This window comes from Actinia tenebrosa, unplaced genomic scaffold, assembly GCF_029948245.1.
Source record: "Actinia tenebrosa isolate PJP-AT-01 unplaced genomic scaffold, QUT_ActTen_1.0 PGA_scaffold12__29_contigs__length_12842862, whole genome shotgun sequence".
Classification (NCBI taxonomy): Eukaryota; Metazoa; Cnidaria; class Anthozoa; order Actiniaria; family Actiniidae; genus Actinia; species Actinia tenebrosa.
In genome coordinates, this window is record NW_028292572.1 from 2,567,558 (window position 1) to 2,592,334 (window position 24,777).

A 24,777-nucleotide genomic window follows, 5' to 3' on the forward strand; every position below is an offset into this window, starting at 1 on the left:
TCTTCTATGGAAGCCACAAGTTCTGCTAGTACGATGCCATCTGGTCTTTGGATATTGACATCCTCTTGGGCTTTTTCCCTTGCATTGTTTGCTTTCTTGTAAAGAGAAGTCAGACAAGAGGCATGATAGGACGCTTCTAGAGCCACCAAGTCTCCCTCGCTTAGTTTTGCCAAGAGTTTTTCATCCTGCAATGTGTACGCACATTCGCGAACTCTGGCATCCAAGCGAAGGGTCGAAAACTTTATGAAGACAATTACTTCGAGAACCAAATTCTTCACAAATAAAGCAGACATCACTGGATTTGCTGACTGTCAGCGTAGCACTTGATCTTGTGTACTTTCCTCCTACTGATTGGTCTTGCTTTAAAGCTCGTTTCTTTGCCCGCCTTACCTTGGTTCTATTGAACTGCAAGGAAGAGCTCTAATGCCATCGGGCTTTATTTCGCATAAGAGTAATCTCGATGCCACAACCCTCATCGAGTTTCACAGGATCCATATAAGATGGCAAACAATCTAATTCTATCATTCTTGTAATGTTTTCCGCTAAAGTCTTGTAGCCAGCACCAAAGTCCGACTGACGTTTGGATTCAGCGGGACACTGCAATGATTCATCTTTGTTTCGTTGACAAATTGCACATTTTTTCCAGTCATTGGGTTCAGGTGGTTTTTCTACGTCTGATTGACTTTCTGAGGTACTTGCATTACTAGACATCGACATTGTCAACTGAAAAAGCAGGTCCGAAATTAACTATTCTGATTTTTTCCATTTGTATAATTATTTGCAAGGAGAAGCACATGTAAGTATATTTTGTAGCAACATGTATCCACTGCTCACTATATCATACTTACAGGACCAAAAGAAGAAACTCCTCGTGTGTCATCTGTCATTTCCAACTTCATTCGTCAAGATCACGTTCTTTACTTATTTCCACTATGCACAAATAATTTAAGGTAACTCAAATTATATCTTAGACTAAGGTTTATTGCAAATCTTCTGTTGTCGTATGTTTAATTTATATACTTAACGAATCGGGTACTTACAGGCCACATAGAGATATCGCTCGTGCTTTTTTATTATTTTCTCAGTCCAAAGCTGATTCCATACCGAAATGAGATCTTTAGAAGTCTGGTAAACAGATGGCATAAACTCTTTTTTATGTACTTTCTTTACAAATTCCAACTAAAACAAATCTTTCAACTATTAAGAAAAGAAGATGGCGGACCCAAGTGAGGGCGTTAAGGCTTCTGTGTAATGTACCAGTCTTTCTCGTGCATTATTATAGAAGCAAATATTTCGTTCTCTTTTTTTTCTTTCTTTCTTTTTATTGTCTTTCTTTTTGCATTTTTAATCACATTTCATTGTTTGATTACCAACAAAACGTCATTAATTTCTTAAAGCGATCTTGCAAATCAATCTTTCCGATCTTACAAATCCCATGGCTCGACTGGAAACTTAACAGATCTGGAATTTCTAATCACCAAGATTGGATTTGTCAAATCCCATGGCTGGATTGGAAACTTAACAGATCTGGAATTTCTAATCACCAAGATTGGATTTGTCAAATCCCATGCCTGGATTGGAAACTTAACAGATCTGGAATTTCTAATCACCAAGATTGGATTTGCCAAATCCAATGCCTGGATTGGAAAAACAACAGATTTTAAATTTCTTATTACCAAGATTGGATTTGGCAAATCCCATGGCTGGATTGGAAAAACAAAAGATTTGGAATTTCTTATCACCAAGATTGGATTTGCCAAATCCCATGGCTGGACGGGAAAATTAAAATCTGGAAATTCTATTTTAAAAGATTGGATTTGCTGTTACACTACAGTAGAATTAAGTGAAGTCACGAAATAAAGGAATACTGATAAGCTGTAGTGATACACCTAATTCTCAGACTTTGACTTAACTCTAATGTTTCACATCGCAGAACAAACTATATTTTATCATGTAAGAATAAAATAATAACACAGATAGTATTCAGTTAATGAAACATTTTTCATCTCAACTCTCAGCAAATATACAACTTATATCAAGTTTCTTAATATACAAAGCCTTAGTTAAGTACACCTGATCCCATGCATACCATTCTTTAGTTTAAAAAAATTACATGTAAATAAAATTTGAACTTTTATCCTCCTTGTACACATACTATCTTAATATGATAACCACTCATTTTTTTTCCAATAAGGCAACTAGAATTAAACTGTGTTGATGAACTAGTTCAAACCTATCTTATCCTTATTTTTTAAGTGCGGGCAATAAAACAACAACAAATGATTAGATGTGTCTTTAGATACAAGCAGTCAACTTGGTCACTTCTTGTTCTCAACTGTAACATCCTCCCTGCTGGTAACACTGTTTAGTGGTTTATTCACCTTAACTAACCCTTTCTCAAGAAGCCTACTACAAATACATTTCATGAAATGGTTTTTGTCCTTATTTCGTAGTCCAGACAAGCCAAGTGTTTTTGCAAGTGGTTTTAATTCCTGCTCTAGTTTAATGTATTGAATACTGACCTTTTCCAAGTAACATAACATGATTGTTTAGTGTATAAGCCAGGGGGGGTTGTCAGTACCATTTTAATGGAAAAAGGCAGTTGTGGTTTTTCTTGATGTATTTTACCTGTTGTTCATAAATACGTGTGATAGCATTGACCAAAGTGTCATCTTCTGTGTTTTTAGGGGGGAAGGGGTGGGTCACAATGTCCCCTTATGGAAACTTGCGTATTGCTCCTTAATTGCACGAGAAATATCCCAAAAACATTTTACATTATAGTTTGCAAGCATTTATTTTTTAAAACTTCAGTCTCAGGGCACAGAATTATGTTTGAAAATGTTAGCCTGCCATCTTTATCCTCAGGGGAGGGGTAGGGAAAGAGAAAATCGAGACACAAATTTGGGATGCAGTTTTCGAAATAACAATGATAACAGAAATAACAATAATAACAGAATAAGCACCACCACCAGCAGCAAAAAAAAAAAAAAAAAAAAAATCGTTTGGGATTAATGGAAATAAATGACAAAAGCCCAGTATTAGATTCTTGTTTCATGGGCCGCCTGTGTGGTTGAGCCCACAGTACGTGCTGGTGACATCGTCCAGTGAACTTTATCTTGAGGTAAGTTTTAGATCTCGTAAAATTATGGTTTTAGGTGGTCGTTGCACTTCAAAATGAACTTTTTAAACTAAAAAGATAAATTTTTACCTTCAGAAGAATCTTATTTTCTTATTAATCTTCCTAATCAGAGTTTTAATGCCAATAATTTCGTCTCTTTGATATCTGTAAGTTTTTAAAATGGCCGCCCCGGCATTTGAGCAAAGATAAACATTGAGTAATAGAATTTAGTTTGGTGTTTTGAACCGTAAGGGCGATTACACTTGTAAATATGCTGTATTTTGTCCTTGACTTCAATTGAATTGATATTTTCTCAGTCACACAATCAATTAGTCACTTCAAAAAATCCTAGAAAACTAAAGATTTATAGAGCTATAGGCTTATAGGTCTGTTGAAATAGACTTTATCTTTGTTATTCTATTCAAACAGCCTTTATCAGCAACCGTATGGATGGATGCAAAGGAAAAAGTTTGCATTATTCATTACAAAAGCTTGAAATTCGATGATGACCATTTGGTTACCCCTGAAAGTTTCGATTCGTGGGCAACGCTGCTAGAAGCTGCTAAGATTCGAAAACATGATGCGCTCCTTGAAATCGCAAGAAATACCCGTGAAGGGGTTGTACCCGAAATATATTATCATAGGAAATGTCGCAGTGCATTTACCATCAAGAGAGATTTGGAGTCGCTTAAAAGAAAACAAGTCCTGGAAGAGGAAATCTATGAAGATGAAGCTTCAATTCAAACACCAAGAAAAAGAAGTGCATCCTCCTCAACCCGGGTCTACCAACAGGAATGCATTTTCTGTGAGAGACCCAAGTATGTAAACCGAAGACTAGAGAAGCTTGTCAGAGCTACTCAGTTAAGAGTGGACCAGACGCTGCGCAAGATAGCTACCGTGAGATGTGACGAGAAGATCCTGGCTATTACAAGTAGAGACATCGTCGCAGCAGAAGCGCATTACCATAGATCCTGTTGCCGTGACTACACCAGGCCCACTCAACAGCCACACCTAGAGAAAAATGAGACCGATGATGATGATGCCGAATATGACGCTTTCTTAGAATTGTTTCGTCTTATTAGAAGTGATGTTTTAGATTCGCAAGTCGTGGTAACTATGATCGATTTAACAAAGAAGCTTGAGTCCTTTCTTCAATCCAGAAGTAAAGAACCACTTAAAGAATCGACCAAGAAACACATGAGAAGGAAACTGGAGTCAGAGTTCGGTTCCACGTTAGAAATTTTCCCAGATGAGAAAGGAAAGCTACTGGTTATGCCTGCAAACCTGAATGTAAAGGAAACAGTGAAAAAGATGATAAGCATCGAAAAGGAACTAAAGAGCCTGAAGTCCAAAGCATCAGAATTGCAGAGCATCGTTGATCAGAGCGCTGGACACTTGCGAAAGGCGATCTTAGATATAAAGTGGACAACGCCATGGCCTATTCTCCCATCTGATTTATCCATTGATCAGTTTCCTGTGCCAGAGTGTCTTCGCCGCTTTTTGATGGGACTTCTGACATCTAATCCTGACATGACGAATCCCTCTGCACGAGTAAAGATGTTACTCGAGTCCTTCAGCCAAGACCTTATTTATGCAGTGACCTGTGGCAAGACAAAACCACCAAAGCAGAACTTAAAGTCAGCTCTGCAATGGAAAAAAAATACAATAAATAAATACAATAAAATATTCAACCTCAATACAGTGAAGGCATTAAGTAAACCTGTGAAATAAAAAATTAGAGTGAAGTCACTAATATTGGTCCAATGAAATGGGATAAACAAATATACCTTAGCAGACAACGATTTCTCTACTTGTGAACATGTAGTTGATAATTAGAAAAGAACATCAGAATTAGGATCTGCTAAGGTGTACTGGTCTTATATCTTTTCACAGGTTTAATGCCTTCACACTAATGTTGGGAACACTACACAAGTGTTGGCTTAAAAACAGTCAAAATGGCTAACAAATTAAATGGCCCTCACCTTTGTAATCATTTCTAACTGCTGCTTTGTTTGCTTTTTTTTTTTTGATGCGGGTGGAGCCACAGGAGTACTGTTTTCTGCTTCATCAAAATCAGTCAAATCTTAGGTTCCACTTGTCAGAAATATGTTGTGCCCGAGGTCTGCTTGTATTCTTCTTCTCTCATCCATATGTTTCCTTATCAACTGAGCAATGACATTTCTTGCAAGCCCCAATCTTTTAAATGTGAATTCATCTTTAGAAGACAGTTCCTCCACTACTTTCATTAGTTTCTGACTATTTTCTTGGTTGTTGCGGAACTTTGGTGGTGGTAAATTTGTTGGCCACACACTTTTGATGTACGTTGTTATTTTTCTCTTTCTAATTAAAAAAAAAGTAAATTAATAATGCTAATATCAATGTACGCCCTGTGGGAGGGGAAAGCAAACAGGTGCCCCTGGGTCAGGAATTTGATCAGAAACCCAGAAATTTAGTCAACAATAATTTCTTCATCCTTCTATTTTTCATGTTACTTGATCAGCAACTGCTTATCTACCCTAGGGCATTTGAATTTCTTTAAAGCTTTTTTTTTTCAAATTTCCACCCTTTGCCCGTATACCCCAACCATGAGACTAACATTGATAGGTGCATAAATAAGAAGAAACAAATAGAGAACAGGCACGCAATTAGCAGCAAGCAAATATTCTATGAAATTCAACACAGCCTTCAAATGCGAAACTGAGCTACTTGTCTTCAACAACAACTGCACTTTTTATTTATCTATTTATTTATTAATTTTTTTATAGAAAGCTATACAATGAAGTAAAGTTAGTTTTGACTCTCATATTGAAAAGGACTTACTTTGTGTTATAGAGTGATCTATCACTTTTATTAAGGGTGTCTTTCTCCTGATTTGTCAGGAGGCGATCCAAGGATGAAAATTCGACAGAGTTTGAAGCTAGTGGGGTCTCTCCAGCCGGACTTTGAGACGAGCACTCACCTGGGAAAAAAACCAGTCAGGGATTTTAATTTAAAAAAACTGTAAAAACATTTTAAAAATGGCGCTACGATAACCTTTCAAGTTTGCTAGCTATGATTTTGGCGGGAAACCAGGTCAAGCAACTTACGATGAATAGAATTTGGAACTAATTTATTTCATTTTCATAGGCGCCATTTTCGAGCTAAATTGTAGATTAAATACAAATTTTAGGCTTGAAAAAACCAACATAAATTTGAAAATTGAAATTTTCAATTCCCATCGAAAGTTGGAACATTGCCTGATCAAATTGCAACATTGGTATTTGGGTCACAAACGAACGACTGTAAGAGAACTTTGCTTACCTTTCAGCTGTTTTAGCTTTTCTATTAATTTCTATGAATAGTGAGGAGACGCAGTTTTTCCATAGAATCTGTGCTCATTATTGTTGACGAGAACAAAATGCTACCATCAATTTCTTCGGCCACAAACTTCTCACCGATGTCTTCGTCAAATGCGTTTTTTGCCCAAGCACTCAATTCTTTAACACTTCACTCTTTGAAAAAAAAAATCCATAGAAAAAAATTAGTCACAGTTACCAATATGTTAGACTTAAACTCGAATGAACCTGAATTTACCTGATGCATTCTTTTCTAGAGTACTTGTGTGCTTTGGGTCATTTTTGGGCGGTTCTAGGATCATATCGTTTTGCCGCTTACGTTCTGGTATTGTATTCACTATTGGCTTAAAAATGAGTCATCGCTCTCCGAGCTCGCGGATTCAAGATCGGTGTCTTCCAAGAGAGAAATGTTTGGATAGGCAACGTTTCCTTGCTTCACACTCGCCATTACCGTACTTTCACCCGAACTTGCTCGAGCTGGCCTGGTCAAGCATGTGCAAGAAAACATATTTTATATGTGTTTTACAACGATTTCTATTGGCACATTTTCCCGCGCTTTTCAGTTCTATTCTATTTATCAATATGATTGGCTGGCTCGCTTTATGGAACACAGCCCTCCGCGGCCATACACATGAATTTGGGACCCAACCCAGTCCTCTAGCAAAACAAAGATGGCTGACGAAGTTGCAGGCGGGAGCAACTTCATTTCTTCACTTTGCCATTGCAACGAGCGCAGAGCCTTTCATGTTCATTGTTTTTGTATAAATTGTAAGGGCAGAGCAGTTAAAGTGGTTGATATGGATAAAATACACTTGATTTTTTTCACTCAGACCATTTTATATATGATATCTTAACAATTATGTCCTATAAGGTCTTACTTTTTTTTTGAGAAACGGCATAAAAAAAACAACAAATTTGTCGTAACTAAGACCGCCATTTTGGGTCGCCATATTGAAATAAGATACCATGCAATTGCAATGAGCATGCGTATCAGAGATATAAGTTAGTCTAGTGAGGTCTTGTTTTACACGCAGTAACACGAACCTAGTAGTTGTTTGATGTGTCACATGATAAAAAGAACCTATGAGAAGACGTTGTTGTTATGACCTTGCACGTGAAAACTTCACACCTCTCTTCTTGTTCGCTGCTCTTCTCGCTTGCTGATTGAAGCTTGTTGCTTTGAACTTTGTCTCAAAATATGACTTCTAAAGAGAATGCGTTGTTGGTTTTCGTCAACGAATTTGAAAGAGAAGGGTAAGTACTTTTCTATTGAATATTTTCAACTTTCGTTGTACCGTTATAATAATCAAAATTTTTAAAACGTTTTAGACTTGTGATACCCGAGGGTCTAGTGCGGTTGCTCAAAGGATTCTCTATCAAAAGCGGGGAGAGCAGCGAGAAAATGAGAAGCCGCATTTACCGACGGCTTTGGTGCCTCATGTGGGTAAGTAACTAGTATTTTATTTAGTTTTAGAATTTTGAAGAATTTTTACTAGACGGTACTGCTAGCTAGTTGTGTATGACTCGGAATATTCAATCACTATTACGCCGTAGTAACACGTGCGAGTATTCAGACGTGAAATTTTCTTTAAAATAATATTGTTCTCTATATCTGAAAAATTGGGCATATGTATTTTAGGACGTGATAGATGTTATTTAATTCTCTAGTTTGGAAGCAGGATCGGGGAATACGTGGTCGCTGGAACCACGCAGAAACCAACAAACGTCTATCCAGACTGTGTGAAGCAAGTCATAAGAGCAATGGTCCCTGGTAACCTAGCGGACTATCCAGATCCTACGGGGTCAAGGGTATGTCATAAATTCATCACATATCCTCAAATGGTAATAGTATTCAATGGCATCCACTTACATGAAAATAATCAATTTCTCTCCGTATTGTGTTCCCAGAACAAGACATACATGTAACTGTGGAAATAAATATATTCTTCCTCAAAATTGTTTTATAGGTGTACCATGTCAAACTAGAAAATTTTTCCAGAGCCAAAAGGCCTGCCACAAAGAAGTAGATGGTTTAAATAATCTTATGTTCACTTTCAAATTTAATGGAAGACATGTGTATTTTTTAATTTTTTTAATTTGTCTGTAAATCGATTATGATCAAATACCTAGCAATATTTTGTATGTAAATATCTAACGCAAAAGATTATCCTTTGAATGCTTTTAAAATGATGTACTATGAAATAAAAAGGCTTCTACTGTTTCTTTTTTTTTTCAAATTTTAGTAATGAAATAAGTCTGCAATTCTTTCTTTTGATGCTACTATCCAGCAAAATAAGTATAATTTGTAACCACCGGAAAACTTTATACCAATAATAAATCCTTTTGATTTGAGAACTTCATAGCATTCATGTTTATTCATTTCATATACTAATGTTAAGCACACTATATAGAAACATTTAATTTTGTAACTACTGGAAAAATATACACATAATAAACCACTGTGATTACTATGACCAGCAGTTTGTCCCTATTACTAAAGTTGTGCTCCTCTTCACTTCTCCCTTTCTATTTCCATTCCCTATTTCTTTTGCATTTCTTGGATAGACAGATAACAAAATGATATAAAAAGGTTCACCAAAATACAGTTACAATTAAAATATGCTTGGTGGATAATAAGTTTATTATACAATCCTGCAAAGAAGACACTTTCTACTTTTTTGTAACTACTTTTTTACAGTAAGGGACATGACAGAAAGCAGTCCACAATACAGTCTCATTAATTTGTGAGTTCTCTGTAAAATTGTATAATCTACAGTCTTAGTGTATCTATTAAGAATTTTTGTTTTTATTCAAAGGACAAGTTCTGTGGGAAATGCGCAAATGTTTTTTACTTCCGCATCTATATTGCTGTCCACCAATATTCACTCTGGCTCCTCGGGGAGCATCGTTGCTTTCGGTTGTTCCCGAGTGCCAGTGTTCTTGCGAATGTTCTTTTGTACCTCCTGTAATAATTCTTCTTCCCCAACATCTTCCCCTTGGTCCCCATAGTTATGCACAATCTTTTGTCTCTGAACAAATTTTTTCCTATTGTGAACAAAAATAAATAAACAGTTTGAATTTTTTTTTTATATATACAGATGCTGGTTCTAAATGTTTCTTACCTTTGTTTGCTCTCTTGAAGAAGTTGTTGCTTTTTCTTTGCTCTAGCAGATTTTGCTGCATCTGTTCTTTTCTTGATAAGCCCCTTCATTCTCCTTTCATTTTCCATTCTCCATATTTCCTCCAACCCATCAGGAGTTGGGAGGTGCAACAGGTCATACTATTCCTTCATCCAGTGATATGACGGACCATATTCTTTATACATAAATGTCATATTACTCTGGCATAATCCAACATGTGTAATAAATTAATAATGTAATTGGTGTAAGTTAACATTCTTTGTGCGAAAGCGAGTCAACACATTAAACTTGCTCTCAGGCATGCTTGAGTGTCATCTCCCCATTTCCTCATGCACAATATATTTGGCTTTCTGAGAAATTCGGGTACACTCAATCTCGTACAACAGAGCATGAAGCTCACAATGAAGAATCTTTCGAGTCGTATATGACTTACCAGGGCATTTCAACTGAGGATCTTCATCTTCATCACTATCATCAATGTCATCATAATCGCTGTCTTCATTATCACTGCCATCATCATTACTATCATCATCATCACTTTCATCATCATCACTTTCATCATTAATATCACCATTATCATCACTTTCATCATTACTATCACCATCATCATTACTAACATTATGATCGCCATCACTGCCATCATCATCATCACTGCTTCCAGCATCATTACTGTCATTACCATCACTTCCATTGCTTACACATGATCCACAAGAGCAAATAACCAGGGAATGAAATCCACACTCCTCATTTTCGCCATCCTTATTTATCCACTGGTGTATATTTCTGTAGTGCTATCTTCCCAATGCTATCATACGCCTGGAATATTCCTCTGAACTATTGTGACTCTGTTTTAGAGCAGAAAAATGATTTCGTTTTCCAGCAGCAATGAAATCATCAGAAAGACACCCACATGATTTGGAGTGTTTCTTACCTTCACAACAGCATTTTGCTTTGCTAATTTCTGGGTGGTTTTTCTTGTGCTTATCAATAAAGCCTTTGTCAACAACTTTCTTCCCCTTGTATTCCTTCAAATTGTTCCCATGGGAACGTCCAACATGACCTCCACACAGCACCACACGATTCAACTCACCATCAGGAAAAATACTTCTAAATGATATTTCAGCAGTTGAATCTTGATCCTGCCAATTTAAAGCAATGTTGAGGCCCTCTTCTTTGGCCTCCGTGAAAAGCAAATAGGCAAGGTGGCCCTCGGCAGCTTTGGAAGTGCCTTCCCATAAATCAGTGTTACAAACACTCTTTTTCCCTCTCATACAAAGATGACCATAATACAAAATTCCACCAGAAATAAAATCAAGGATAACAAAGGTACAGCATCGACTATGAAAGCCCCTTACCAACATCCATCAGAAGTTGTCACAGCACGCTGCCAAGTACCTAGTTCTTCAGAAGCCTTTGACTGCATATTGCTCTTTGCTTTTTCACACATGCCATCCAAGACAGTTTTAATGTGTGGGTAAGCCAACTTAATAATTTTCTGGAAATTAATTCTTGCCAGAACATCTAAACCCACACCTAACTTCAAAACCTTGTAATAGTTATGGTAACCTTGTCCATATACAAGAAAGCAAAGGGCTGTTTCCAGAGACACACAGTTTCGTTTGTGGTGTAATAATGCAACCTGACTACTGGCATAGTGAATTTCATTGCCACAGCCAGAACATGCAAAATTGACCTTTACTGCACCTCCCAGGCCTTTCTCTTGGATCTTTACTGGTACAAGTTTTCCTGATTAAAACAAAAGTTATGAGTTATGATTTCATATTCACTACATTTATAATCTCATTTTAATTGATAAGCTTTTGGCCAATATTGGCCATCTTTAGGGCTATATAAAATAACTTACGATGGCAAAGCTCACAATGTGTTTACATGACAGATGGAAACATATAAATACAAATAAAAGAGCTATTACATAGATATTACAATAACACTAGTAGTATTTACGGAACATCACAATTTGTATACTATTTGCTTGAGGTATATGCCTGTGATGAAAACTGAGTAGTACTGTCATAATATTAATGAAACAGTGACATAGCATTGCCAAAAATATTACATTAGGTGTTTAACCTAAAACCTCAGGCCCCTCCTTGCTACTGATTAATTAGAGAAAAACATCACTTACCTTTGCATCCAGTTAGCACAGTACAGGAATGTGTCTTGTTGATTTGTTCTATAAAATCCTCTAACTGAGATGTCATTGCTATGTGATACTTTACTGGAAGCTCAATTGAGATTTTACTGTCATCTTGATTGACTTTGAGCCTAAAATATTTAGAATAGATCATTTGAATATAAATGGTTATAAACAGGGCAATCATAAATATAATAATAAATTTTAAAAATACACCTAATTGCAAGATAGCTGTCATATAAAAATAAACTATATTCTGCAGCCCCTGATTTCAATATCAGGAATTATGGTATTTTTCCTCTGTTATTTTTGAATTTGTCTATCATAATTTTGACAAAAAAATGAGGTAACTATAACCTGTTATACAAGACAAAATAAGAGATATAGAGAAGTAACAATCAAAAAATTTTGCATCACCAAAAGCATACCAAATCAAAGAAGTCATGCAACTTACCGTTTCTGCTTGAAGGACTTCTCTGGGGAGCTAAGGCAGTCATCACTACTTGCCGAGGGTAAATAATCAGCGTCTGATTCGTCTGAGAGGATTTCTCCTTCCTGCTCTGATCGAATAAATTCTTCAACGGCCTTAGAAGAATAAAATGCTCGTCCCTCTTGATTTATCCATTTTAAAACTTTCGTCATTTTCTCGATTTTCAAACCTTGCTTGGTAAGATATTCATTTGTAATTATTAGTCGCGAACCAGTTCCGACACCACGTAAAGAATGAGCGTACAGAGACCGTTTTTTGTTGTGAAACATTTCTTTTTCACAACGAAATCGAAGTCATTTCAAGTATCATAAGCGACACGCAAAAACACTGCTTGAGTATGTGGTTCGTGTTACACGCAGGAACTGCGCATGTACAAAAAGCCGTTGCTATGGATTACGTCATTTGTTTTGACCGCACGGCGTCCTAATGGCGTCCATTCTTGAAATCGTCGACATTTCGGCTTTTTCTCGGGATTTTCGGCTATTTACGGATCGCAATCGATTGGATAACGAACCAACAAAAGCAGAACGAGCACCGCGCTTTTAAGAGGAAACAACTTCGCAAAGACCGGAGATTGTCTGAGGTGCTGGAGATTATTGCCCCTATGATAGAAGAAGGAACTGCGTGCAGAAGAGCACATGTAAATGACAAAAATGTGCTATGCTTAAAAAAACGAGAGAGATAATGGGCCAAACAATTGTTTGACTCAACATTACTTTCAATCGTTGCAAAACAATTATCAGGGTTACTCAAAAGTGTTGAATACAGCAAGAGTGATAAGGATGATAACAGTAGCGATAATGATGATTGTAGTAATGTTGATGTTGAAAATGAAGATGATGACAATAATGATGATGAGGATGATAAACTAGAGTTATGTGAAGAATTAAAAAAATATTCACTTTATGAATATTAAAATGAAGTTTGGTGCTATATATAAAATTAGCTTCAGGGGGATATAAATTCAAGACACTCCCCAAAGTCAACTCCAAAACTCTTTAGCCCTCCCCAAAATAGAGATCGAAAAATCGTGACCCTCCCCCCAAAATAGTTCTTCAGAATTATTTTTTTTTGAGCCGTGGCTTTTTTTCGCAAGAAACGGCGAGCTCAACACTCAAATGGATTCCTTAATATAATTGGCTAGAAAATGACAAATGTCTCTCTTGTGATTGGTTCATATCAAATGATGTGCAAAATCGTGCAATTTAAGCTGAAATCACTGCTGCAGGGAACCAATCAAGTTGCAGGATTTATTTCGGAATTATGTTGATAATTTCAAATATTTGGGGAGGGGGGAATAAACCCAAGAAAAAATGTATACAAGACATTATTATAATTATGGGCGGGTAAATTAAATAAAGACAATAGCAATACGAAACGAAAACAAATAAATTATTAAACAAGCAAATAATTAAAACAAAACAAAAACAAAAAGAAATAAATCAATAATCTTGATATATTCTCTCCAGAACATGATACACAGGATGATAACAGATTAGTTGTTTTTCACTCAGTTCATTTCATTTGTCAAGCAGCAACTTATCAACTTGTATGTACTATTGTTATTCAGAGTTTTAACATATCTCCCAAGTCTTTTATTTTGCTCTTATCTCTTTCCGTCATAAACCGCTAACACGTTCCATTTGACTGATGAGAATTACTAACAAACAAACTTGCCAGAGACAAAGTGCTTCAAATATAGATATAACCAAATCAATGTAATTTCCAGCTTAGAATGACTTTTTTTGAATTTTGAATTGTCATCTTAATTAAGCTTTACTATAGTTAGTCCGTTAGTCGTAACTTGGCACAAACTACAAACTAAAACATGTTTTATCGGATTTAACCCATTGAAGTCCCCATTGAACTTAAAGTAAGCTCCGCAATGAGGGTTCCCAGATCCCGCTCGTTTTTGCTGACAATTCCAATAATATGGCTTAGTGTACTGAACGAAAATAAATTTAATGAATTAACAAACGAGCAATGTTATCCCGTAACCTGCTGAAAACCTTCGCAAATTCCGACACCTAGGTAGCATTGGTGGCGTTCGCCTCTAACGCGTCGTCTTTCACCGTTGTGAATCCAGCGGGTCGGGTCGCTGGTTCGAGCCCTGCGGTCGCCACATGTGGATTGAGTTTGTTTGATGTGTTGTTCTCTCCTATGCTACGTGGGTTTTCTCCAGGTTCTCCGGTTTCAAAAATGAAATAAATTTTTTTTCCCAATAATCTATAAAATACGGAAGCCCTGGAGGGAATATTCAGACTTAGGATATTTCAGACTTCGGACTTCAGCAAGCGCTGCCCAGCCTTATGTTTACATTTAGCCAAACTCAAGCTTTTTTCTTTTCGAGTTTCCAATTCTGGTTGAATATGAATCATCCGACTTTATAGTTACATCCAGGTTCCAATGACTTCATTGTCATTCACTTATTCATAATTTCAGACTTCAGAGTTGAAACTTCAGATTACAGATTAAAATAAGTAAATTTCAAAATTGAAATTGCTTTGCTTGGGATTCCTGTGAAAAGCGCGTTGTCATGCTGACCAAGAGGAACGGGACTCAAGGTCCAGGTTTTGTACTCGACTAGAAAGCTAAGATCTGTACCAGTTCAGTCAGTTCAAATTGCTATCAAAAGATTAGAATATATATAAATTTTATCAAACACTCTAAAAGGAAGCATGGGTGGCGTAGCGGCGAGAGCGCTCGCGTCTAACCAAGGCGATCCAGATTCGGTATCGCTAGCCTGCGTAGCTTGATTCTAGGGGAGGGGGAGGGGAAATGGAGGGGAGAGGGTCGAAGGCCGAGGGCCGCTATGATTGATCAATTTTCTGTCCATAACTTACAGTACGGACCGAAAAATGAAATGGTTCACTGAGTGTACTAATGATCTTTTAAAACATTCAAATCTTCGTTATAGAAAAAGAAATTAGATGAAAATCGCCCAAAAACCTTAATTATTATTAAATGTAACTTATTTTAGTTTAAAATCACAAGGCATCTTAAGGTCGCAACATTTAATGTAAAACGTATTATAAGCGACAACTTTTCGATCAAGGCTCGACACGGTGAAGAGTGAAGGGTGGCGAATAGCTAATTCAGTAAATGAATATAAAGTTTTACAAGAAGACTTAACGCAAAATTTGTTATTACTCGAAGCCCGAGTCTTAATGCATGCCGTTTTTTTGTGTGTGTGTTTGGTCGCCAAATGGGGGGTCATAGTCCCAGGCGTTGTTTGCGGAGACTGTGGAAACTGGGGTTGAAAATTGCGATGGCTAATCATGCATGTGTTATCGCTCGCTCTTCGTGGACAAAATAGGAGTTTACAGAATACTGTGTTTTGCGAAGAAAGCTTTCAGATCTCACGAGATAACAAATGAGACATATATGAGTTCAAACTACTGACAAAACTATGACTGCTGACTTAACAACAAATCATGACGTAAAATGAACACCTCGATGTTAAGAAAATCAATATAAGGTCTATATCTATTCAAGCATGTTTAAAAATAACTTATAAAACAATATTTCAAAAACCAAATTGGGTAATTATAAATTTTAGGTCACCCATCCAAGTACTAATCTCCCTCAAACGTGCTTGACTCAGTGTCTTGGAAGCCCAAATTTTTTCCACTGGGCCACGATTTCAGGAAATTAGCACAACAATACCCATGACAACAAAGAACCAGACAGACTAGATTATTTTCCACTTGAAATCAACGTGCCAGTGCGTTGCAGAGTGCAAGGGATTAGCTGTAGATATGGTCTGGGGGCCGGCTAGTCTCTCCCCTGATGCTTCGGCTAGAACACTAACCTGCGTAATCCGTACACCCAAGGGCAGAGGGACTTAATCGCCGTCATGTCCGAAGTCCATACGATGGCCCAGCGGATGTCTAGGGGTATGGCATGAAAGCACTATCCTTTTCTTCTGCATTTTGGAATTAATTATCTAATCAAAATTGGTGGACGCGGGTTCGATTCCCACCGTATTAACAGTACTTTTTTTCTTCTTCTTTTTTTCCTATAGTTAGATTTGAAAAAATAATTTATCAATTTTTTTCATAAGCGACTTTTATTTATTCAAGAAAATTAGGCGTATTCTTAGTTTTTACTTTCTTTTAGAAAGGATTTCAGTATTATATTCAACACAAATTAGTTTTGTCGTCGTTACACTATAGCGGAACGCTATACTTTAAAGAAATGATAACCCACTAAGTTGTTTTTTCATGGCTTGGAATTAAAGATCACTTCCGTCTGTACGACGACCCAGTGGAAATCTAGGGGTATGGCATGAAGGCACTATTTTTTTCTTATGTATTTTGGAATTAATTATCTAATTAAAGTTGATGGACGCGGGTTCGATTCCCACCGTATTAACAGTACTTTTTCCTATTCTTTGTTTCATATTGCTTAGATTTAAAACAATAATGTATTAATTATTTTTATAAGAGATATAACATTATGGCCAAAGTGATTATTTCTTTTAAGTAACAGAGAGATGCAGTAGTATAGGGGATGGGGGTTCCAGCGCAACGACCACCGGAGGATTACCCGTCTAAAGTGAATTCCTCGATTCGTACCGCGATTACCCGCATCCCGTGTCTATGTAGTTAAATATGTTAGTCTATATATGGAGTGCGAAGAATGTAAGAGAACTTTTAAGAAAGAAGTGGACTTGAAAAAGCATTTGAAGATGAAGACGAAATGTATGAGCAGCTATGATTGTGGATGTGGTAAGAAGTTTGAGACTAAGGTTAAATTGTTTTGGCATTGTCAGGATTGTGAGTATGACTACGACGATCTGAAAAGTGTCTGGAATTAGGTATAAGATATTTCCTATTATATAGATGGAATCCCAAAGCAATTTCGAAACGGTATCAATACCCGGTAACGGTGAGATTGACGTTAGACAGTTTTGGCGTCAGTCAGAAAGGAAGGTCAAGAGAACGCTTCGAAAAGGTATAGAAGAATTAGGAGCCCTGAAAGCGAGTATAATGGTAGAAGTAAGTTTGTCAAAAGATGAGGTAACGACGACAGCAATGCTGCGATCAAAGTCACTGGTTATATTAGAGTCCACGAATCTGGATAGGTCACTCAGCGAAGCCTTAGAAGCAATAATGGAGTCGCTGTCTAACTACACGAAAGAAGGATCAGGTTGGACAGTGGAGGAGGTAGAAGGTATGGAGGTTAGCATGGCAAGGTACGTGCCAATACGAGGAGGAAGTTACGTGCCCCTGCCGGTGTGGGTAGAAAGGAAGAAGGCAATCGTTAACGTAAAGAATGACGACAACCGCTGCTTTATGTGGGCAATACGATCCGCACTGTATCCAGTAGATAAGGATCCATGTAGACCAAGCAAGTACCCAACAGACGATTTGGAGTGGGACGGCGTGGAGTTCCCAATGCAGCTGACAGACATACCGATATTCGAGCAGGAAAATGACCTAGCCATTAACGTTTATGGAGTCAGAGACCAAACGATAGTACCACTAGTGTTGTCAAAGAGTAAAGGAGAACGAATACACCTTTTCTACCACGGCGGACATTATTCGTGGGTTAAACATGTTAGCAGACTGTTTTACAGACACACCAAGCACAAAGGTAAGAAATACTTCTGCGATTGCTGCTTATTATCGTTTACCAGCGTTAAAGCTCTAAAGGATCACGACGAAATATGTCGCGGAGTCGAAGAAGTGGCGCAACGGATCCAGATGCCCACAGATAAGAACCTATCGTACTCAGACCATCAAAAGCAGATGCAGGTGCCTTACGTGATATATGCAGACTTTGAAGCGTTGATAACTAAGGAAGAGCAGAAAAGTGGTGCCACGAATAAGGTGGGATTACACGAGATCTGCTCCTTTGGTTACATAGTAGTCAGATCAGATGGTAAGGCCGACCCTCCTGTAATTTACCGAGGTAAGAACGCAGCTAATGAGTTTCTAGAAGCATTGCGAGAAGAGGAGGAAGAGATAAGAGAACAATTAAGACGCCCAAAGAAGATGGTATTTACCAAAGAGAACCAGGAGGCTTTTACCAAGGCAAAGAAATGCCACATTTGTCAACATACGCTTCTCCAGTTTGGAAGACGGGCAAAGAAAGCGTGGGACGAAGATGGAAAGTATCTAGGAGAAGCTCATTTCAAATGTGGCAGGTATGCAAGGAAGGGGGAAAAGCCCAGCAAGCCTTCCACCCACTGCATTCATTGTCATAAAGCATTCGTTGAGGATTTCTATGTGGATAAGGTTAGAGATCACTGCCACATCACGGGTAAATACAGAGGAGCGGCTCATTGGAAATGCAATATAAACTTCAAAGTAGATCCAGAAATGGAAATACCCGTATTCTTTCACAATTTAAGGGGTTACGACAGTCACTTACTCTTACAAGGAACAGACGGCTCCGAAGTAAAGTGCATACCCAACAACAAAGAAAGGTACATGTCCGTAACTGTGGGCAAGCTAAAGTTCTTAGATTCGCAGCAGTTTATGGCGGACTCCTTAGCAAACTTGGTTAAATACAACACGGAGTTCCCCATTTCCAGTCAATACGGCGTGGAAAGGAAAGGAGTCTACCCATACGAATACATGGATTCCTGGGAGCGATTCGAAGAACCCCTACCACCCAAAGAGAGATTCTACAGCACCCTAAACGAGTCTGGTATAAAAGACGAAGAGTACCAGCATGCGTTAGATGTGTGGGAAAAGTACTCCTGTGAGAATATGGGGGACTACCACGACATCTACCTAAGATCGGACGTTGTACTACTAGCGGACGTCTTCCAAAGCTTCAGAAAGATGGCTATGGAATACTACGGGTTGGATCCAGCGAACTTCTACACGGCTCCTGGGCTTAGTTGGAGTGCGCTGCTAAAGAAGACGAACGCGCAACTGGATCTCCTAACGGAATACGACATGTACCGCTTTATGGAAGACGGTATCCGCGGCGGTGTTTGCGGACCCAGCAGACGATACGCAAAAGCGAACAATCCCACGGTGGAGTACGACCCGGAGAAGCCAACCACATACATCTTCTACTTAGACGCAAACAACCTCTACGGTTGGGCAATGTCGCAGTACTTACCTGTACGCGACTTCGAATGGGACAACATAAAGCCCATAGAGTTTTACCTAAACGTAGGTAAAGAAGACGACAAAGGTTACGTGCTGGAGGTTGATTTGGAATACCCAGAGCACTTGCACGACGCGCACGATGAGTTCCCATTAGCATCAGAAGCAATAGAAATACCATTTAAGCAGCTGAGTCCGCTGCAGAGGGAAATGTGCCCTGGCTACAAACCGTACAGGAAGCTAACGATGAACCTGATGGACAAGAAGAAGTACGTGGTGCATTACCGCAACCTGCAGTTCTATGTGCGCCACGGCTTACGCGTGAAGAAGATCCACCGCGTTTTGAAGTTCACGCAGGAACCATGGATGCGCTCCTACATTGACTTTAACACACAAAAGCGTACGCAGGCAAAGAATGACTTCGAAAAGAACCTGTTTAAACTAATGAACAATAGCGTATTTGGTAAGACAATGGAGAACATCCGCAAGCGCATAAGTATAAAGATAGCCAGCACCAGAGAGGAAGCAGAAGCATACGTGTCACAGCCTGGATTCGTTAGATACGTAGAAATGTTAAACTTCTACGTGATTCACATGAAGAAAGCGAATCTATTCCTGAATAAACCCGTATACACGGGGTTTACAGTGTTAGACCTATCAAAGCTGCTCATGTATGAGTTTTACTACGACAAGCTAAAACCGAAATACGGTGATAAGTGCCGCCTCTTATACACCGATACCGATTCCTTGATACTAGAGGTGCAGACGGAAGACATTTACGAAGACTATGTTCCCGACATCGATGAATACGACACCAGCGATTACCCACGCCACCACTTTCTTTACTCCCCTAAAAACAAGAAAGTAATCGGGAAAATGAAGGATGAGATGAAAGGAAAACCCATAGTAGAGTACGTGGGGCTGAAACCAAAGATGTACAGCGTGCTGAAGCTGGACGGTGTAGAAAAGAAAGCCAAAGGCGTAAAAAAGTACGTGGTTAAGAAGGACATTACGCACGAGTCCTACTTGAAGGTCCTGCGTACGCGTAAGGAACAGCGGCATAAGATGAACAGCCTGCGCAGCTACGGACATCAAATACACAACGTTACACAGGAGAAGGTGTCACTGTCTGCATTTGACTCTAATTCACCCGGCTCATAGTGTGGTTACAGTAATCAACTTTATTCCAAGGAAAGAATAGAAAAAATATATAACTAAAAAATTCGTGGTATCCTAGCCCGTCTCGTCCCACGAGGCGCTCTTACAACACAATTTGCATACATGATATCCGCATACATTATAAAGCGCGCGAAAATTACAACGAAGACACGACATCGCGGCCCCACAAACGGGCTCTACACATGCGCGTTTGTCCTATGTCTTGGAGTGTCCTTATAACAACAATAATTCAACGTTTATAATGTTCTCTGTGTAATCTTCCTGATTAATCATCTGAACTTGCATCATGCTCCTCCAATAAGCACAGTTTCACAATTGGGCGCTGTAGAGTTCCTTACGCTGTCTTGACATTTGCCGAGCGTACACGGCCATCTCTTCCTGTAAAGACTTCGGTCACTCTAGCCAGAGGCCATCTGTTACGTGCGATATTATCATCGGCCACAAGGACTAAATCTCCTGGTTTCAAATCTTGCCTTGACGTTAGCCATTTAGATCTTCTCTGTAAATTAGGGAGATACTCTTTAATCCAGCGCTGCCAGTACTGGTTCACGAGATATTGAACCTTTCTCCATCGTCTTCTAGAGAACTTGTCTTCCTTTACAAAGACTCCAGGTGGGAGCTGGGCAGTTCGCTGCATGAGGAAGTGGTTTGGTGTTAATGCTGTAAAATCCTTAGGATCATCCGATACAGCTGTTAAAGGGCGGTTGTTAACAATTGACTCTACTTCAGCAAGTAGTGTTCTTAGCTCAAGATCATTCAGCAATCCATCGCCGACTACAGCCTTCATGTGTTTCTTTGTAATCTGCACCAGTCTTTCCCAGACTCCGGACATGTGTGGTGAAGCAGGAGGCTGGAAGACCCACTTGATTCCCTTCTGCTGTAAGTCCTTCGCGATCCTTTCGTTATTCCACTGAGCAATAGAGTCCTTAAGCTCGTTGTTGGCGCCTACGAAATTAGTTCCTCTGTCGGACCAAATTTCTTTTGGTGGTCCTCTGCGGCTTACAAATTGACGTAGGATCATAATGAAGTCGTCTGCCTCTAACGAGGGCACGACGTCTAAATAGACCGCTCGCGTATTCAAACAGGTAAATAAGCACCCCCATCTCTTTGCTGTGCCGCGGCCCCATTTGACTGTCATAGGGCCAAACAAATCCACCCCGGCATAAGTAAACGGCGGTTGGTAAGCTTCTACGCGTGTCTTTGGGAGGGGAGCCATAACTTGCTGCATCGGCCGAGCATTCATACGTCGACACTTGATGCATCTTCTGACGGTGTCCTTCACGAGACTCCTTCCCGCGACGATCCAAAACTTTCTTCTCATCTCGTATAGCGTTTGTTCTCTTCCGCCATGGGCTGTTACTTCATGGAAATGGCGAACTATCAGCTCACTCAAGTGATGTCGCTTTGGCAGGATCATGGGATGCCTTTCATCAAACGACAGGTTTTCTGCTGCTTGCAGTCTTCCTCCGACGCGTAATACACCGTCGACTTCTAACGGTCTTAAATCAGCAACTGGGCTTGTCTTCTTCACTTCACCCTTTCTCTTCAGTTCTGACAGCTCATCAGAAAAGCACGTAGTCTGTACACTTCGTACAATGACATTAGTTGCTTCATTAAGTTCTTCAAGTGACAATATACCTGTATTACAGGCAGTCCTTTTACTAGCTATCCATTGACAAAAACGTCTAATCCATGCAACTCGTCGTTGCAGTTTCGACCACGAACTCCATCTGGTTACGATCTCATTCATCAGACGACTGCTATCCTTAGCACTGCTTGAATCCGGAACAGGTTGTTGAATGTCATTCTTCTTGACGCTGACCTGATGAATTTTCACTTCTTTGCGCACTTCCGGATCATCATCAGGAACTTCTTCTACTTTCTTATCAGGCCAGGTGTCTTCCGGCTGCCACAGGAATTCGGGTCCTCTCCACCATCGATGTTGGCTTGATAGTTTCTCGGGCTTCAGCCCTCGCGAGGCGTCATCTGAAGGATTAAGGCGTCCTGGACAGTGTCTCCACTGGTCCGGAGAACTAACTTCGCGTATTTCTGTGACGCGATTAGCGACGTAAGCTTGGAAACGTTTCGTTACGTTCTTGATGTATTGTAAGGCCGTCTGAGAATCTGTCCAAAAAATTGCTCTGTTAATCTTGCATGTTAGCTCATCCACCAATATTCTGTATATGCGTACGGATAAGGTTGCTGCTTGTAGCTCAAGTCGAGGTATTGATACTGGCCTTACAGGTGAACTTCTAGATCTTCCGAGCACAAACGAGCATGTGATCAGACCGTTGGCTTGAACAAATCTAAGATAGGCACATGCGCCGTACCCATCTTCTGAAGCATCCGCAAACAGATGCACTGATACATCGACAATATCAGTCTCATTTATCAGGTAAACAGGTGGAATCTTGATCCTTGACAGACATGCTAACTCTTGTCTCCATCTATTCCAATGGCGTTGCAAATCCTCCGGAATTGGGTCATCCCAATCCAATTTTAGCTTCCAAAGAGTTTGGATTATTTTCTTGGCTTCTAGCAACACTGGGCACACAAACCCAATGGGGGCATACAATGAGCTGATTGCTGACAAGATACCCCTCTTCGTTGGTGGTTTGTCAGGATCTTTGACCTTGAAGAGAAACACGTCTTCTTCCACATTCCAATGTACGCCGAGTGTTCTCTGTATTGGGAGATCGTCAAGATCGAGATCAAGTGTGGGTTTGGCTCTTTCTTCTTCGGGGATCGCCGCCAGCACTTCTCGACAGTTACTCATCCACTTCGTCAATCTGAAACCGGCCTTGCCCAGTAGGGTTGTTATCTCATTCGCCAACATCTTAGCCTCCTTTGGAGTTCCAACTGACTTGACCAAGTCATCAACGTAGAAGTCGTTCTCGATAGCACTTAAAGCTGCCTCACTAGCTTTACCTCTGTTATCCTCGGCGACTCTTTTTAAGCAACAGTTTGCGCAACTAGGCGAGTCCGCTGCTCCGAAGATATGAGATGTCATCTGATATTCTGTTGCTTCTTCAAGGCTGCCGTCTTCAAACCAAAGGAATCGTAATGCATCAGCATCTTCAGGTAGGACCCTTATTTGATTAAACATTCCTTCGATGTCTGCAACCAACGCAATGCGCTCTTGCCTGAATCGTAACAAGACACCAAGCAGACTGTTGGATAAGTCGGGTCCTTGGTTCAACTGGTTGTTTAACGAAAAGCCATTGTATAGCGCAGCAGCATTGAAGACTACTCGAATCTTATCCTTCTTTTGGGGATGAAATACCGCGTGATGTGGTAAGTACCATGTTTTCTTGCTTCGTAAGCTTGCTTCCTCCTCGGTCAGCTTCCTTGCATAGCCTTTACTTAGTAAATTGTTCATAAAGTCTCTATATTTCTGATGAAAACTCTCGTCGCGTCTGAGTTTCTTCTTCAGCGATTGTAGCCTTGCTTCAGCTAATCCCTTGTTGTCAGGTAACCATGGATCGTTGCTTTTCCACAACATTCCTACTTCGTAGTGGCCGCCCACTACACGCGGTGACTCCTTCAATCTCTTTAGTGACTCTTGATCTTCAATGGACATGGCTTTGCCTTGAACTCTTGTTCACGTCTGCATCTTCGAGTCTCAGAAACTGACTCATCTGCTGGTCACATAGTTCACTTCCGTTCTTCACAAAGTTAACGTTAACATGCGAGAAATGAATGTTCGCACTATCTATTGCACCGAGTATCGCCCATCCCAGAGAGGTACGGACTGCATAGGGTTCTCCGTGTCTTCCCGTACGGTGTTCTAGATGTATCTGTGCTTCTGGTACATTCACTCCTATCAGCATCAACACTTGCTTTACATCGACGTCAGGAACTATTATGTCCTTCAGGTGTGACCATCGTGAAATGTCCTTTGGTCTTGTGGTGTTTATGTTGAGGTTCTCCACTACCTTTACATCCTTTATCTGCACAAAGGTGTCGTACTCTTCGCCGACGCCCTTGACTTTCAGATCGGTTCGCCCAACCTTGACACTAGACTCTCCAGCCAGTGTACTAACAGCTAAGTCATCATAGTTGTTGATCTCTATGTTGAGCTTGTCGGTTATGTCCTTTGAGATAAAGGTTTCCTCACTTCCGGTATCCAAAAGAGCATAAGTGCTGACAGAGTGTCCCTCCTTGCTTAGGACTTGAATTGGTACAACTTGTAATGCAATTCTTCCACTCGAAGACGTGCTTGCATAGTTAGGTGATGGCTTGTTGACCGATGTAGTCTCAGTAGTCTTACTGACGTCCTTGGATTCACTCGTG

At 39.6% G+C, this 24,777-nt stretch overlaps 3 protein-coding genes across 4 annotated transcripts; all 3 read right to left on the reverse strand.

Moving 5' to 3' along the window:
- Positions 1-2,160: 2,160 nt before the first annotated feature.
- Positions 2,161-6,755, reverse strand: LOC148911945 (uncharacterized). The gene is made up of 5 exons (XM_089028366.1): positions 6,692-6,755; positions 6,457-6,594; positions 5,939-6,077; positions 5,214-5,458; positions 2,161-2,548 (listed from the first exon to the last, which is right to left on the reverse strand). The coding sequence occupies exons 1-5, from the start codon at positions 6,753-6,755 to the stop codon at positions 2,319-2,321; spliced, it is 816 nt and encodes a 271-aa protein (XP_088884492.1). The 3' UTR covers positions 2,161-2,318.
- A 1,838-nt stretch (positions 6,756-8,593) lies between these two features.
- Positions 8,594-12,548, reverse strand: LOC116309092 (uncharacterized). Of its 2 annotated transcripts, XM_031719642.2 has the most exons (5): positions 12,203-12,548; positions 11,740-11,879; positions 10,027-11,339; positions 9,576-9,793; positions 8,594-9,498 (listed from the first exon to the last, which is right to left on the reverse strand). In XM_031719642.2, exons 1-3 carry the CDS (start codon positions 12,505-12,507, stop codon positions 10,945-10,947), a joined length of 840 nt encoding a protein of 279 aa, XP_031575502.2. In that variant the 5' UTR covers positions 12,508-12,548; the 3' UTR covers positions 8,594-9,498; positions 9,576-9,793; positions 10,027-10,944. The 2 variants fall into 2 exon arrangements, with proteins under 2 accessions (XP_031575502.2, XP_031575501.2); XM_031719641.2 differs by having other exon boundaries at positions 9,576-11,339.
- An 8,270-nt stretch (positions 12,549-20,818) lies between these two features.
- On the reverse strand, positions 20,819-23,986 carry LOC148911946 (uncharacterized). The gene has a single exon (XM_089028368.1). The coding sequence runs from the start codon at positions 23,984-23,986 to the stop codon at positions 20,819-20,821; it is 3,168 nt and encodes a 1,055-aa protein (XP_088884494.1).
- Between the last annotated feature and the right edge of the window lie 791 nt (positions 23,987-24,777).